The sequence below is a fragment of the Equus asinus genome, chromosome 1, assembly GCF_041296235.1.
Source record: "Equus asinus isolate D_3611 breed Donkey chromosome 1, EquAss-T2T_v2, whole genome shotgun sequence".
Lineage (NCBI taxonomy): Eukaryota > Metazoa > Chordata > Mammalia > Perissodactyla > Equidae > Equus > Equus asinus.
In genome coordinates this window covers 112,047,926-112,062,126 of record NC_091790.1, presented here as the reverse complement: position 1 = coordinate 112,062,126, position 14,201 = coordinate 112,047,926, and the positions used below count along the sequence as shown (strand labels likewise).

The 14,201-nt window shown below is 46.3% G+C and overlaps 1 protein-coding gene across 8 annotated transcripts in view; it reads right to left on the bottom strand.

Moving 5' to 3' along the window:
- The window catches only part of NAPEPLD (N-acyl phosphatidylethanolamine phospholipase D), a 36,523-nt gene extending 23,011 nt beyond the window's left edge, over positions 1 to 13,512 (bottom strand). The window contains exon 1 of one of the 8 annotated variants that reach the window (XM_070505862.1): positions 13,341 to 13,512. In XM_070505862.1, coding sequence (XP_070361963.1) covers positions 13,341 to 13,384 — 44 coding nt within the window. In that variant the 5' untranslated portion in view covers positions 13,385 to 13,512. Of the gene's footprint in view, positions 1 to 824; positions 944 to 11,929; positions 13,237 to 13,331 lie in introns of those variants that run through there. The other 7 variants (XM_070505882.1, XM_070505886.1, XM_070505868.1 and 4 more) reach the window with 7 other exon arrangements.
- Positions 13,513 to 14,201: the final 689 nt, after the last annotated feature.

Below are 14,201 nucleotides of genomic sequence, written 5' to 3'. Positions count from 1 at the left end.
TGGAGCTGACATTTAATAAATACTAACTGAGCGACGATCCATTACATACCAACAAAGATGCTGACATTAACTCTGGAAAATGCTCAGAACTGTATTTTCAGCTATCTAAAATAACACAAAATTCACAATTTTAGATTTGCTCTCCCATCACTAGTGAAGAAAAGGGTACTTTTAAAATGCTAGATAACACAGCTAATGAAACTCTTTCAATTCACGGGCACGTCTGCAAAGAGCTTCCGTAGGTTAAAATTAAACTCTCCCCACCCTGCGAGGGCAAGAAAGATTTCCCTTCAGACCGGCGTTAACCCCAGAGTCATTAGGAGGCTGGGGGGAGGGCAGACCCGACCAAGCGTGGGAAGTACACCCGATAATGAAAGGGAGAACGTTCTGTGGGAGGAACGTTCACAACACACTCAACAAAGAAAGTACTGCACTGTCTGTTATCAGTGAATTTCATTTTAACTCATTTATTGACTTAACAATCAGTTTCGCTAAAAAGCTAAAAAGAAAGCAAAGCAAATAGCTTGATACACAGTACCTAGGAGTACACTAAAAGTAAGTTGTGACAACTTTTAATAACAATTATTGAGTCAAAATATATCACTTAGAATTAATATACATACATGTGTATGTTAATATATATAATATATCCATAATATACCGTATATATACATATATATATAATATATATATAATATATCCATAATATACCGTATATATACCGTATATATACATTTAGATATATGGATATATACATAATACACATATAGATATATACATAATATACATTTAGATATATGGATATATAAATCTATATATCTCACCAAACAATTTATCTTCACAAAAGTGGAAAAAACAGTTGGGAGTCTGGAGACAGGACTTCAGTTCTACCATTAGCCAGACGTATTAGCTTGGGGAGAGTAACTTAACCTCTCTAACTCGGGCTTACTCATCTGTTACATAAAGATGCCAACTCCTCTAAGTATCTCCTTGCAGGACTGCAGTGAGGAGCAATGACATCATGGGTAAGTACTTCAAAGTGCTATACAAACGCAAATTGTTATCATTACTATTATTCATGCTCAGTAGAGGAGGAAATAATATGATAAGCAGAATCTTCTGATCCATTTGAATTGTTTCTCAGGTGAAAGGTAGAATTTCAGATAGATTTAAAAACTCAGATTGCTCAAATTTTTCTTTCCTTAAAAATTTCACGTAGAGCCAGCCCTGATGGGCCAGGGGTTAAAGTTCAGCACAGTGTGCTGTGGTGGTGACCCACATAGAACAAGAACTCACAACCAAAACATACAACTATGTACCAGGGCTTTGGGAAGGAAAAAAGAGAGAGAGAGGAAGATTGGCAACAGACATTAGCTCATAGCGAATCTTACCTAGAAAAAAAAAATTCATGTAAAAAAGTACTTTTATAAAAAGTCTAAGTTTCCTTATCCTTTATAAAAATCACAGCATTTTCTTGTGTTAAAAAAAACTTTACATTTCTCTTAAGGGAAACAAAAGAAAAAATAAACAAGTGGGAGTTCATCAGACTAAAGAGCTTCTGCAAGGCAAAAGAAACCAGAATCAAAACAGAGACAACCCACCAACTGGGAGAAAATATTTGCAAATCATCTATCTGAGAAGGGGTAATCTCCATAATATATAAGGAACTCACACAGCTGAACAATAAAAAAACAAACCACTTGACCAAAAAATGGGCAGATATGAACATTTTTCCAAAAAGATATACAGATGGCCAATAGACATATGAAAAGATTTCAAATTCACTAATCATCAGGGAAATGCAAATCAAAACTACACTAAGACACCACCTGATGCCTGTTAAAATGGCTATAATAACTAAGACTAAAAATAACAAATGTTGGAGAGGGTGTGGAGAGAAGGGAACCCTCACACACTGCTGGTGGGAACGCAAACTGGTGCAGCCACTATGGAAAACAGTATGGAGATTTCTCAAAAAACTAAACCTAGGGGCCAGCCCGGTGGCACAGTGGTTAAGTGCACACGTTCCGCTTCAGCAGCCTGGGGTCCAGATGCCAGGTGCAGACATGGCACCACTTGACAAGCCATGCTGTGGTAGGCGTCCCACATATAAAGTAGAGGAAGATGGGCATGGATGTTAGCTCAGGGCCAGACTTTCTCAGCAAAAAGAGAAGGATTGGTGGCAGATGTTAGCTCAGGGCTAATCTTCCTCAAAAAAAAAAAAAACTAAACTGAAAATAGAACTACCATAGATCCAGCTATCCCACTACTGGGTATTTATCCAAACAACTTGAAATCAACAATTCAAAGTAACATATGGACCCCTATGTTCATTGCAGCACTATTCACAATAGCCAAGATGTGGAAACAATCCACATGCCCATCAACCAATGACTGGATAAAGAAGATGTGGTATATATATATATACACCATGGAATACTACTCAGCCATAACAAAGGACAAAATCATCCCATTTGCAATAACATGGAAGGACCTGGAGGGAATCATGCTAAGCGAAATAAGCCAGACTGAGAAAGACAAACACCACATGATTTCACTCATATATGGAATATAAACAAACACATGGACAAAGAAAACAGTTCAGTGGTTACCAGGGGAAGGGGGGTGGCGGGTAGGCAAAGGGGGCGACGGGGAGCACTTATGTGGTGACAGTCAAGAAATAACGTACAACTGAAATCTCACTTTGATGTAAACTATTATGAACGCAGTAAGAAAAAAAAAACTTTACATTTGTCTTATAAAGCGCTCAGCTGATTATAGACAGAAAAATCACTTTGACAAATGATAAAGTTAATTCTTATATCAGGACCCACAGAATGGAGGCTGTCCCAGTGGCAAATCTAAGCTGGAGTCTAAGCCTACACTTAGGGGAAACACCTGTCAAGGAATCCTACCACACACGAACCACAGTCCTCCAACCCGCGTGGCTGGCTTATTCACCCTAGACATAGGCCCTCCCGGCCTTGTAAGGAAACCCCCCCCTCCTGGCCAGGTCCACCCAGTTTCCACGTTACCCTTCTAACGCTCAACAGAACCCGCTCCCGCCCCAAACCCCGGGGAGACCACTCCACAGCCTGGGAGGGAGGACTCCCCATCCACGGACTGTTCTCCCTCGAATAAAGGTCCACAAACTCGGCACTAAATCGTTTCAGTGCTGTCATTTGACACAAATAATTCACAAAGAAATGCTAACTTACTGAAAGCACAGAAGACTCAGATTAGACAGTTTTGAGAGGAATGAATGCAGAACACAACACGACTCTTTGGGATACAAATTAGAGGACATGTTTTCTTTTCAAAAAGTAGTCAAGGACAACAAATCTTCTGGATCATAGAATGCCAGAGGCTTTAAAAATTCTTTGCTATGTTACACAAAATTCATTATATTGAACTGAAATTCATTTCACAGGCTATTAACAGGTTTTAAGTCACCGAAATACATAAACACTGTCAGTTTTTCCTGTGTGTAGATAAGAAAGCAAGGCTCTGATTAGAATTAGAAACAATGTAAACAGCCAACTTCAGACCATTTACAGCACCGCACCTGGAATCCTAGGGTAATCGAGTTATGGTATGTTATGGCAAATTGAGGCAACAGGCACAAAGCAATGTGTTTACTGAAATGACATAGTTATCACCCTCTCAATATCCTACAAATAATATCAAACAAAAAGCGCAGATTCATTTCTGGTGCAATCAATGCTTAAACGACACGCAGAATTATTGAACAGAAAGGGTGGGGAGCACAAGGACAAAAGGTGACTAAATTGATGCCTGTGAAACGTGAAACCGCATCCGAAGCATGTTAGAGGATCTTAAATGTTCCTTTCCCATTCTTTAAGGCCAGAAACAAAATATACTTTCAAAATGTGGCCTCCTTCTCCTCTGTCTCAATCAATTATGCCAAAAAGAAAGCTTGCTTTTAAAGTATAACCAATAAAGAAAATAGAGACACGCCCGTCTTCGTAGGTCCTGGATAGAAAGGATGGGTAACGAGGAAAAAAGCGCCGTCTTTCACGTCTGACTTCAGTTCTGGTTCCAACTTTTACCCTACTGAACTCTGGAACCTTTCAAAAGTCACTTATTATCGAGACTCACTTTCTCCATCTGTAAAATGAGAGGTCTGGGCCATACCTGGGAGAGGCCGCCCCTTCCACCTCTACAATTCTAACAATATTTGGCTGCACCAGAAAGTCAGCTTACACCGTCCCCTCTACCGTGGCCTTGGCCGTGGGTGGCCCCTCCCAGGTTTCACCCCCTCAGGAAGTTCTCAGCTAAAGAGCTCAGAGCCAGCCACATTCCTTAGGCTGAGTTAGCAAGGGATGAGCAAAGTGTTTTCCACCTGACAACAGCAAAGTTAAACCACTAGGAGAACGTGCAGTTTTCACAGGTTTATCAGGCAGACGGGGATTTATCAGAGCACAAAACATTTCAGAAGAGATTTCATGACAAATCGGATACAAACAGCCGTCAGACTTCCAACCTTATAATAAGGTTTCAGCTAAGACTTGCAAGGGCCTCTACTTAAAGCAATCTTTAAAGTCATATTTAACAAACACTTTGAATGTCCACTGTCTAAATTCTAGCTCTCCAGGTGCGGAGGGCAATGTGACCCCTGACCTCCAAAGACTCAAAATCCTTTAGGGGAAGAAAAATCATAAGCAACCAGATTTTGGCATAATGTATGTTTACAGAACTGTCCACTATGAATACTGAAAATCGTAGTCTTTAGAATAAGGCATTTCCAAAATGACCAGCCCAGTTCCTGAGGTGGTAAGGAACACTCTTCCTTCCAAGCTGAGTGGTTCACACTGACAAAGTCCCGTGGTCCACGGGGTCAGTGATGCTGAAAAGGGTCATAAGCTTCTGGATGCAGCCAACAAGTCACAAGGCCCTGATGTCAACAGAGAGGGTAAGAGAGAGCACGAAATTCACCAGGGAGGTTACTGGAACCCCTGATTCACTTACGAAAGAATATGCAGAAGGGCATTCACCAAGCTGCCCTGGACGGCAGCCTTGCCAATCCTTTGTGAGAAAAAGCTAAACGACAAGAAAACAAATCAACAATGGGGGCTTTGACAAGGGAGCCAGGCCCAGGCCACTGCCGAGGTCAGACCCTATTCAGCCCGTCTCCTGACAGCGTCACAGCAGGTTCAGAGCGAAGGCCTCGAGACAGCCCCAAAAGGTCAACCAACAGAATCATGACGTTCAAACGAACTTTGAGATCCCTGAGTTCAATTCAGTGTATTTAAGGATACCAGAAAGTATGCAGTAAATTATAAAAGCATATCAAAAGAAAGGATATAATTCAAATATACTTGAATCGGTTATCAGGAAAAACCACATTACCAGGAAAACCACATGGCCACAAGAGATTTAGAATATTTTTAAATAACTACTTCCCAACTTGGTACCTTTGTCATCCTTTCTAAGCCTTAGTTTCCTTGTCTGGTGCTACTCACTGGGTTACTGGACAAAACGCACGTCATCCTGAGCCCAGGGTCTGGCACACCCGAGTGAGCCCTCGGTCGTAAGCCTCCATTTTATTATGCTCTAAACACTGTTTAGGAAGGGTTAGTGCAATACATAGTCCATTTTGAAATTTCTGCAGTAATAAGTGTGGGGGCTGAGGGCAATGGCACGAATAAACCAAAACGGAATAAACTCTGGAATGTGTTCTTGTCCTTCTATTTGAACAAAAGAAGCCCTGGTCTGGCTGGAATTCACACGACTCTTAAAACAAATACGAATCCACGCTTCTCCACAGGCGCCCTGTGCAACCCCAGGTGCTCCTGCGGCCTTACGACACACCTGGATTCACAGCCGGCTCTCCGAAACCTGGATGGTGTCCTGGGTCTGAAAATAATCCTCCTCCGCTTCATCCTCCCCACTGCCCCCCAGGGAGCAGAAGGGTGCAAACCCACCGTACTAACAGTGACACAAGGACCACCAGCACCTCCCCAGAGCATGAGCCCCACTCGCCCAGGTTCTCTGGCTCAAAGGACAACTTTCCCACAGTGGGAAGAGGCAAAACAGGAAGCGAGGTCAGCGTCAGATCAATGTCCCCTAGAGCATTTTGGTGTCTTCCAGCTCCTACCCAAGTGACTCGACTCATGTCAGAACTCTTCACCTCCCCTTCTGCTGCTCAAAACAGGTTATCGAGGAAGGATCTGATCTCCAGCACGACTGATAAGGAAGGAGCAACTGTGACTCCGTGACTCCTCCCTCGAGTGTTTCCAAGTCAGCTGAGGACAACTCCTTAAACCCGTGACTCTCGATGCTGGCTGCACGTGAGAACTCCCCGTGGAGCTCGTGGAGCTGCCAGACCACACCTGGGGCTACGGAATGGAAACGCCAGGCGGGGCTCCTCAGGTGGTACATACGAGATGCACAGGCAGGGCTGGGGACCACCGCTCTGCATAAGTCCTCAGCACAAGGGTTAGACAAGCATTTAGCAAGAACCAAGGCACTCGCTGGTACCCCGAATTCACGCTAGCCTGACAGCTGCCAGCCATGAAGCCCACTCTTCCTCGTCGTCCCGAGCTCCAAGTTAGGGAGGGGGTACAGCCCCCAGATGGCTACAGAGTGTAGGACCAGGAAGACACAGCTAAAGACAAAGTCTGATGGGTCACAGACCTGTACTGTACGCAGTCCAGCTGAGTCACAAATTCAACTCTGTACTCCCAGGAAGCCAAGCCAAAAAAAGGAGGAAACACAATCAGCGATGACTCACATGGTCCACACTAACCCACAGCAGCCTGCACGTGATGGGTGCTCAATAAAGATTTACTGAACGAATACACGAAGAACAGGAGCTTAAACCCCCCATCACTCTTTACTCGGGTAGAGCTAACAGTTTTTGAAAAGATCTGCTGGGAATCAAATTATGGGAGAAGCAAAGTAACCAAAGGACAGTGAGACAGAAGTCATCAAAGGGCATCTCCACTAACTCTACTAATTATGGAAATAACTGAAAAGCCTCAGGGAATACTCGAGTAGTTGACCTCTGTGGTGGTAAAGACTATAAGACGCCTACTGTAAAGTCTAGTCTCCCCTTTCTCCTTAGTACAGAGCCCCAGCTTTACTTAGGGTACCTGTGCGCCAGCTAAATGACTATATTTTCCAGCCTTGCAGCTAGAGATGCCATATTGTGATGCTCTAGCCAACGTGACACAAGCAAGAGCGTCATACAGTGCTTCCCAGAGTCTCCTTAAGGGAAAGAAAGGCATTCTCCTTGATTCTTCCTGCATCCTGTTGTCTGGAGCCATCCTGAGCCAGGAGTATGAGGGCCTCCTCCTAAGACTGGCACAGAGAACCAGAAGGACTTCAGGGGCCACCGTAACAAGCCTGGACTTTCCAACTGTGGGCCTCCCAAAACTAATCCTGACACGAGGACCATAACCAAAACACAGCCTTCCTAATCCAGATGTGGACACAGTAAGCAGCTCACATGGCTGCTATCATTTATCATTTACTAAGCACTTACTATGTGCAGGCACTTTATATACATTCCTTAGCTCATGTGATGCTCCCAACACTCCCGTGAGGTAGATATTATGCTGTTACAGGGAATCTAAGAGACTCACAGAGTTTAATAGTTTGCATAAAGGCAAAAAGCTTGTAACAGCTGGACCTGGAAATCTGACCCACGCTGATAAGACTCCAAAGCCTGTGCTCTTTCCACTAATCATGTCAGATAAGCAAGGAAACGCCAGTAAATGTATCCCAAACGCCACCTAGGTTCTAAAGTCACAGCATACGGCCAGCAGCTATGGTGTCCCTGACAAGCCTTGCCTTTTTTGCTTTCAACAATGTCTTTTTTTTCCTTTTCAAAGTAAGAAGCAGTTAGTAGACAAGAAATACCAGTTCCCTTATAAATAACTGCCCTTTTAATTTTACATGGAGAAGATTTCAAATGATGTGGCTACGCTGTTTAATTGCTGAATTGTTCTCATTTAAAGTGACACAGAAAAGAACCAACAACAAATAATAAATTAGTTCTGCATTTCAGTCATATAAATGGAAAACATACATGGGACCTTAAGATATTTTCTTTACCCTGAAATGGTGTCTTTGAGTTCATCCAGCATGTAACTACCCAGCATTTTATCCTTCCTACTGGGAAGAATTGTCAATCTAGTCTCATGAAGACACACCTTCAGGGAGGGGACCAAAGCATCTAGTGTGCCAGGGCGTTCCCCAGCTTCAGCAAAGGCCAGCACCCTGGGACCCCCTCAGTCCCAAGGAAACCTGGATGGTAATCACTCTACAGCCTCAAGGTACCATATAAATGCACAGCTACAGCTTCATTAAAATGGGGGCAGTTTATACTAAATTGGAGATGAGCAGTATTATAAAGTATGATTTTAAGCTATTGGGGCACCTAAGCAAAAAGAAATTATAAAGCTCTCATAATCAAGCTTATCCAAGAGAATGCTGCCAATAACATCAAAGTTTAAGTCCAATTCTTCATTGTGATGATATTCAATACACGCACAGCATTCATTCACCCAGGTTAAAAATGGGCTCCGAACAGCACGCACACATTATGCACAATGAACATTTCGTCTATATATAAAATTGAGACACTGTATCAGGAAAGAATGAGAAAGGAATCAACCTTCACCCAAGAATTTTAAAGTATCTTATCTCTGTGAAATGGCAGAAAAGTCTAATTTTGATGTTTCGGTTTTGTGGTATCATGACAGGCTAAAACTCTTGCAAGAGTAGAAACAGGAAATCCGGAAGTTGAAGAGGTTGGACAGGGTGCCTGCTAAGGTCCTCTCCAACTTGAACACTCCATGACTCAAGTCACCACTGTGTGACCCCTTTACAGGCGAAGGAAGTCAGCCCAGGCTTCCGTGACATTCCAAGGGTCCAGCTCTGGCTGGTTATGGAGCCTGGATGGTTAACCTTAATTACGCTTAGAAACACTCAGAACCAAAAGTGCAGAAGGTCAGCATGGCAAGATAAATGACACATTTCACTTCACGTGGGGTATTTTACTTAGTTTAGTTCCTAAACAGTTAAATTGGCCTCAAGTTTAAAAAAAGGACTTTGAAACAACAACAATCACAGAGAGACAGACATTAGATTGGTGGTTACCAGAGGGGAAGGAGGAGAGCGAAAGGGGGATTAGGCACATGCGTGGCGATGGATGGTACTTAGTCTTTGGGTGGCGAACATGATGTAATCCACACAGAAACTGAAATGTAATGATGCACACCTGAAATTTATATAGCGTTATAAACCAATGTTGCTGCAATGAAAAATATACATAACAAGAAATTTAAAAAGGACTTTGAGTCTAGAAACTCTTTAAGCTGTCATTAATTACTTCAGCCATACAATAGCACGATACTCTGAACATATATATAGTACTTCTTTTCAAGAACTCCCTAAACAAGCCAAAGGAATGAACACAGTAACTTGAAAAGAGAACAAACAACTTTGTGGTTTGAAGGACCCTCAAATAGAGAAAGCAACTTTGAAAACAAATTACTGCTGTCGGCTGCTAGTGGTACCAACATCACCAGCATCTGCCCAGTTTAAGGAGCACCAGGAACAAGGAAGGCAGTTGGTGTTTCTTTACTCTCATAACTGAGAGAGATTACAAAAGAGCACAGAAGTCGACAGGCATTTACTGTCCCATCAGTATGTTACTGTCCTTTCATCAGGGAAGGCCCCCAAACTAGATAAACACGAAAATCTGCTGCCATCAAGGGGAAAGAGGAACTGTTCCAGGTAGCAGGTGCACACCGAGTTGTCTTTCAATCATGCTTTTGAAGTTATGCTGATCCATCGATGTGCCAGCCCTGTCTGTGCCTCCATCACCCGTGGTACTGACCATTCACAACCAACAGCTTTAGGGGTGCAATTTATGGCTGTGATGCTGACCACGGCTTGCTGATCCACACCACTCTACCATGGCTTCACTGGTAGCCCTTTCTAAGAAGGGGGAGCAGCATGTAAATTCTGCGCAGGGCTAGGGCAGCCGTGCTGCGGGACCCCAGGCACATCACTAAAATCTACCAGGCTCTGCCTCCTGTTTTCCTCATCCGTGGAATGGGGTTAATAACCTCACATATTTTATGTCTATAAAATCAAACCAACAATACATAAAAAAAACCTGAAAGAGCTTTGTAAATTATAAAGTTATAATACATTATTTAAGCAGCTGAGTCGGGAAAAGACTCCATACCTCTGACATAACAAAACCGACCCGGGGGATATATGACTTCATACATAATCTGTCGCAAAAATCTGTTAATAAAATATTTAAACACACAATAAATGGTGATTACATTCAAAAGACGAGTAGAGGAAGGCACTATAAATTATAGATAGGGAGAAGTCTTCAGCGTTACAGCAGTTAGAATGGTATATTACTTTAACCTTATACTGGAAATCACAGGGGTGTTTTTTTCAATGCCAATTTCACACAACCCCTGACATGCCTTCAGGATAAAGGTGCTCGTTAACCATAAATTATGTGCACAGTTCACTTCCCCAATAACACTTCAATGAAAACACTTCTTAACTTGTATGCATTTCCATCTAAAAGGCCCAGATCAAGACAGCCGTCCAGCTACAGCCATATTCTTATTTACATAAAAAGAGTAGAATGGAATGGAAAAACCCACTATATCCACAGCTATCTACCCCTACAAAGAAAAAGCAGAACGAAACAACTAAATTCAATGCAAATAGTGCTTTTCCAAACACAGACAACAGGTTCTTAAAAATCTCCTCCATTACCCAAACTCACAAATACCCAAAGTAACATAATATTCTTTTCAAACAAACACATGACCATGAGTGTGTCAACTAAAGCACCACCCAAACCCCCGGATGGAATGCTTCCAGTGAAATATCTTCACACGTTTATAACTGGGCTAGTTGAAAAATTAAATTTTGCAGTATGAAATTTGTACACTTTAGAATTGTGAGTGAAAAAGGGTATGAGAAATACACAAAGTAATTTCCTCTTAGAGACTTGCAGAAATTCTCGCAGCAGGAAAGCCTGCAGAATGTAATGAAAAAATCTTTGAAAATCGTGACTATTTTCAGTTGACTTAAAACATTTTTAACTGAAGTCACTCTCTCTTAAATTATTATTTTAAACAAGCACACTTGCCCTAAATTTCTTCTCCAACAGACCTATTTTCTTGCAATAAAATCAGACTATTGTGGGATATCGGTAACGTTTTAAGATTACATAACTTCTTCCTAAGGCATATCGACGTCTGAGACTAAAAACCAGTGTAACTGAAAGTAGAAATCGAACCACTAGAGATCCATTTTTAACAAAGATGGAAATTACCTCTTAATTTTCAGACAGCTGTATCTCAGGTATAACCTTTTCACTAAATTAACCATAACTATCAAATAGCAAACACTTCATGCTAAGCCAAAGCAAACCAGGTGCATCATATTATAACACGCAGAGAACAACCTGCAGTAAAAGCAGAGAGAAGAACTAAACAACTTCTTAAAGGTTAACTTTTCTCGTTCTCCGTATTTTCCAAGTTCAATTGAGAAGAGATGCATCAGACTCTGGAGCCCCCGGAAGCGTAGTTATCTCAACCACCAGGACCATAAGGAGTTCTATACGAGGGGGAAGACACCTATCTAAACACCTGTCTTGAAAAGCCTGCAATAACACCCAATTTAAGAAACAAACCCCCACAAGACTCAAGAAAGCAGCGGCTCCACGACCCCCACCCCACCTTGCTCCACTCTGTTGCTTTCCAGTTCCACTCGGGGCTTAACTCTCCAGGTAAAAGGGGGGAAGAAACCTGTTGGAAGGAATTTTTAGAAGATAAACCCTCTAGATGAAGCAGAAATGAGTTGCTGTAAGGGAGCCGTTCATTCACACACAACCAGAAGAAGATGCACCCACACGTACTGCGCTCAGTGGAGACGCAGCCTGGTGGTCTGCAGAGAGGACGGGAGGTAAGGTAAACCCGAGACGACTGCTCTCCCAGGGGAAGCAAGTGACGCGGCTCCTCACCCAGGCGGCCTCGGAGATGCGGGCTCCGCGCCTCGCGACCGGCGGCGAGTCAGACGAACCCCTGCCACTCACGAGCGCAGCCTCTCCAGGAGGAGGCAGGCGCGCGACCGGGAATGCCGCCCACAGCCCGCTGCGCGTCGCCGCGGACTCCACACGGCCCGGGCCGCGGCCTGCGGACGGCTCCCGAGCGGAGGAGGAAGCCAGCGGAGCCGGGGAAGGGCACCGCGGCCGGCAGGCGGGGGAAGCGCGGGCTGAGCGGGCGCGGGGGCGGGGTGGGCGCACGGGCGGACCTGGGCTTGGGGTTGGGGGCGGGTGCGGGGGCGGGCTAACCCGGCGTGTGGGTCGGGATCGGGGGCAAGGTGGGCGCGCGGGCTGACCTGGGCTTGGGGTTGGGGGCGGGGGCGGGCGCGGGCTAACCCGGCGTGGGGGTCGGGATCGGGGCAAGGTGGGCGCGCGGGCTAACCCAGCCCGAGGGCGGGGTGGGCGTGCGGGCTGATCCGGCGTCGGGGGTGGGGTGGGCGTGCGGGCTAACCTGGGGTAGGGGTGCGGGCTAACCCGGCGCGGGGGACTGGATGGGCGTGCGGGCTGACCCGGCGCTGGGGTGCGGGATGGGCGCGCAGGCTAACCTTGGGTCGGGGCGCGGGCTGACTGGCGCGGGGGCCGAGGTGGGGGCCGGGGTGGGCGCACGCTGACTAACCTGGGGTGCGGGCGCGCGGGCTGACCTGGCGCGGGGGGCGGGGTGGGTGCGCGGGCTGACCTGGCGCGGGGGGCGGGGTGGGCGCGCGGGCTGACCTGGCGCGGGGGGCGGGGTGGGCGCGCGGGCTGACCTGGCGCGAGGGGCGGGCGGATGCGCGCCGCTGCCGCTGCTCCTCGGCTGCAGGGCCCAGCGCCCCCGCGCAGGGGGAGGGGCCGCGGCGGCCGGCGCCCGGGTTCCTCCGCGCCCGGGCCCGCCGCGCCGGCTTGGCCGAGGGCGCCAGCAGCTGCAGGCAGCGCTCCAGCGCTCGCCGCCTGACCATCCTCGGGGCGAGCCGCCGCCGATCGCAGCCCCTCAGGCGCCTGCAGGCCGCGGCTAGGGTTGCTGCCTGTCGCCCGACCCCTCCTTCATTGTGACCTTCGAATGTGGCGGCCCCACCAGCGTCAGCTCCGCTCCGGCCGCCGCTCCGGCCTCGGCCAAGATGGCCACCCCCGCGGCCCCCTCGCCGAGGCCATGTTGGTCAAGGAGGCGCCGCGGCCCAGCCCTTAGCCCCCGCCGGGCCCGCGCCTCTTGCACCCTCTGCAGGAGCCCTTCTGAAGTCACCTTGGTTACCCTGTTTCCAGCCAGAAGGCGGCCTTCAGAGGACAGGAACGCATTCCCGCACACCAGCCATAATTGCCACGGCTGAATGGGATCTGGGCTCCCGGGGCCCGCGCAGTCGCCGCAGACAAGTGCTGGCGGCAGCATGCTCACCACCTAGGGCGCCCTGAGCCCGGGGGCCAAGCATCCGAACTGGAATTCCAACTGTGTGCAGTAGGTAGTGAATATTAACGGCGGCACTGCCTTGCCACAGTGGGCTTATGACCTCTTAAGATGCTGTCACAGCCTCCTGGTACACAGAATCCTCATCGAAATTTGTTTCCTTTTGAATCTCAGCATGATGACTTAAGAGCATAAAATTGTGATGCTGAGTTTCTCCCAGATTTTCTTTTTAAACTGCAGGATGCATTTAGCTGTTTCAAGAAGTAATTTAAGTATAGACAGATCGAAATAGAATTCAACAATGAGTGGTTGGGCAAAAAGAGTTCTCTGTAAGAGTCCTCGGATGTGTCCATGAGCCAGAAACGTCCTCTGGGACCGGCGTGGGGGGTTACATTGGGAAAACACACACACAGGCCCCAAACGCTGATACGACTGCTGGAAAATGCAAATCAAACTATTCTGCAGTTTGAAAGCGAACGTGCCCGTGTGTACTGTAGGAATGTAAAGAAGATTATGTCGGGTGTGGACTTTACCCCTTCAGGCTGGATTGTTGTGGAACCTTATTGACTTAAGGGTGATTAAGAGCTGCTTGACCTGGGTGGGGCCGAGACTGCCTCGATGAGTGGTACCTGGGGTGCAACGGAAGAGAATAAACAGCGCTACAAACCCAAAGGGTAAAATTTAAGTTACTGCTCAGTTCTACACAGGGCT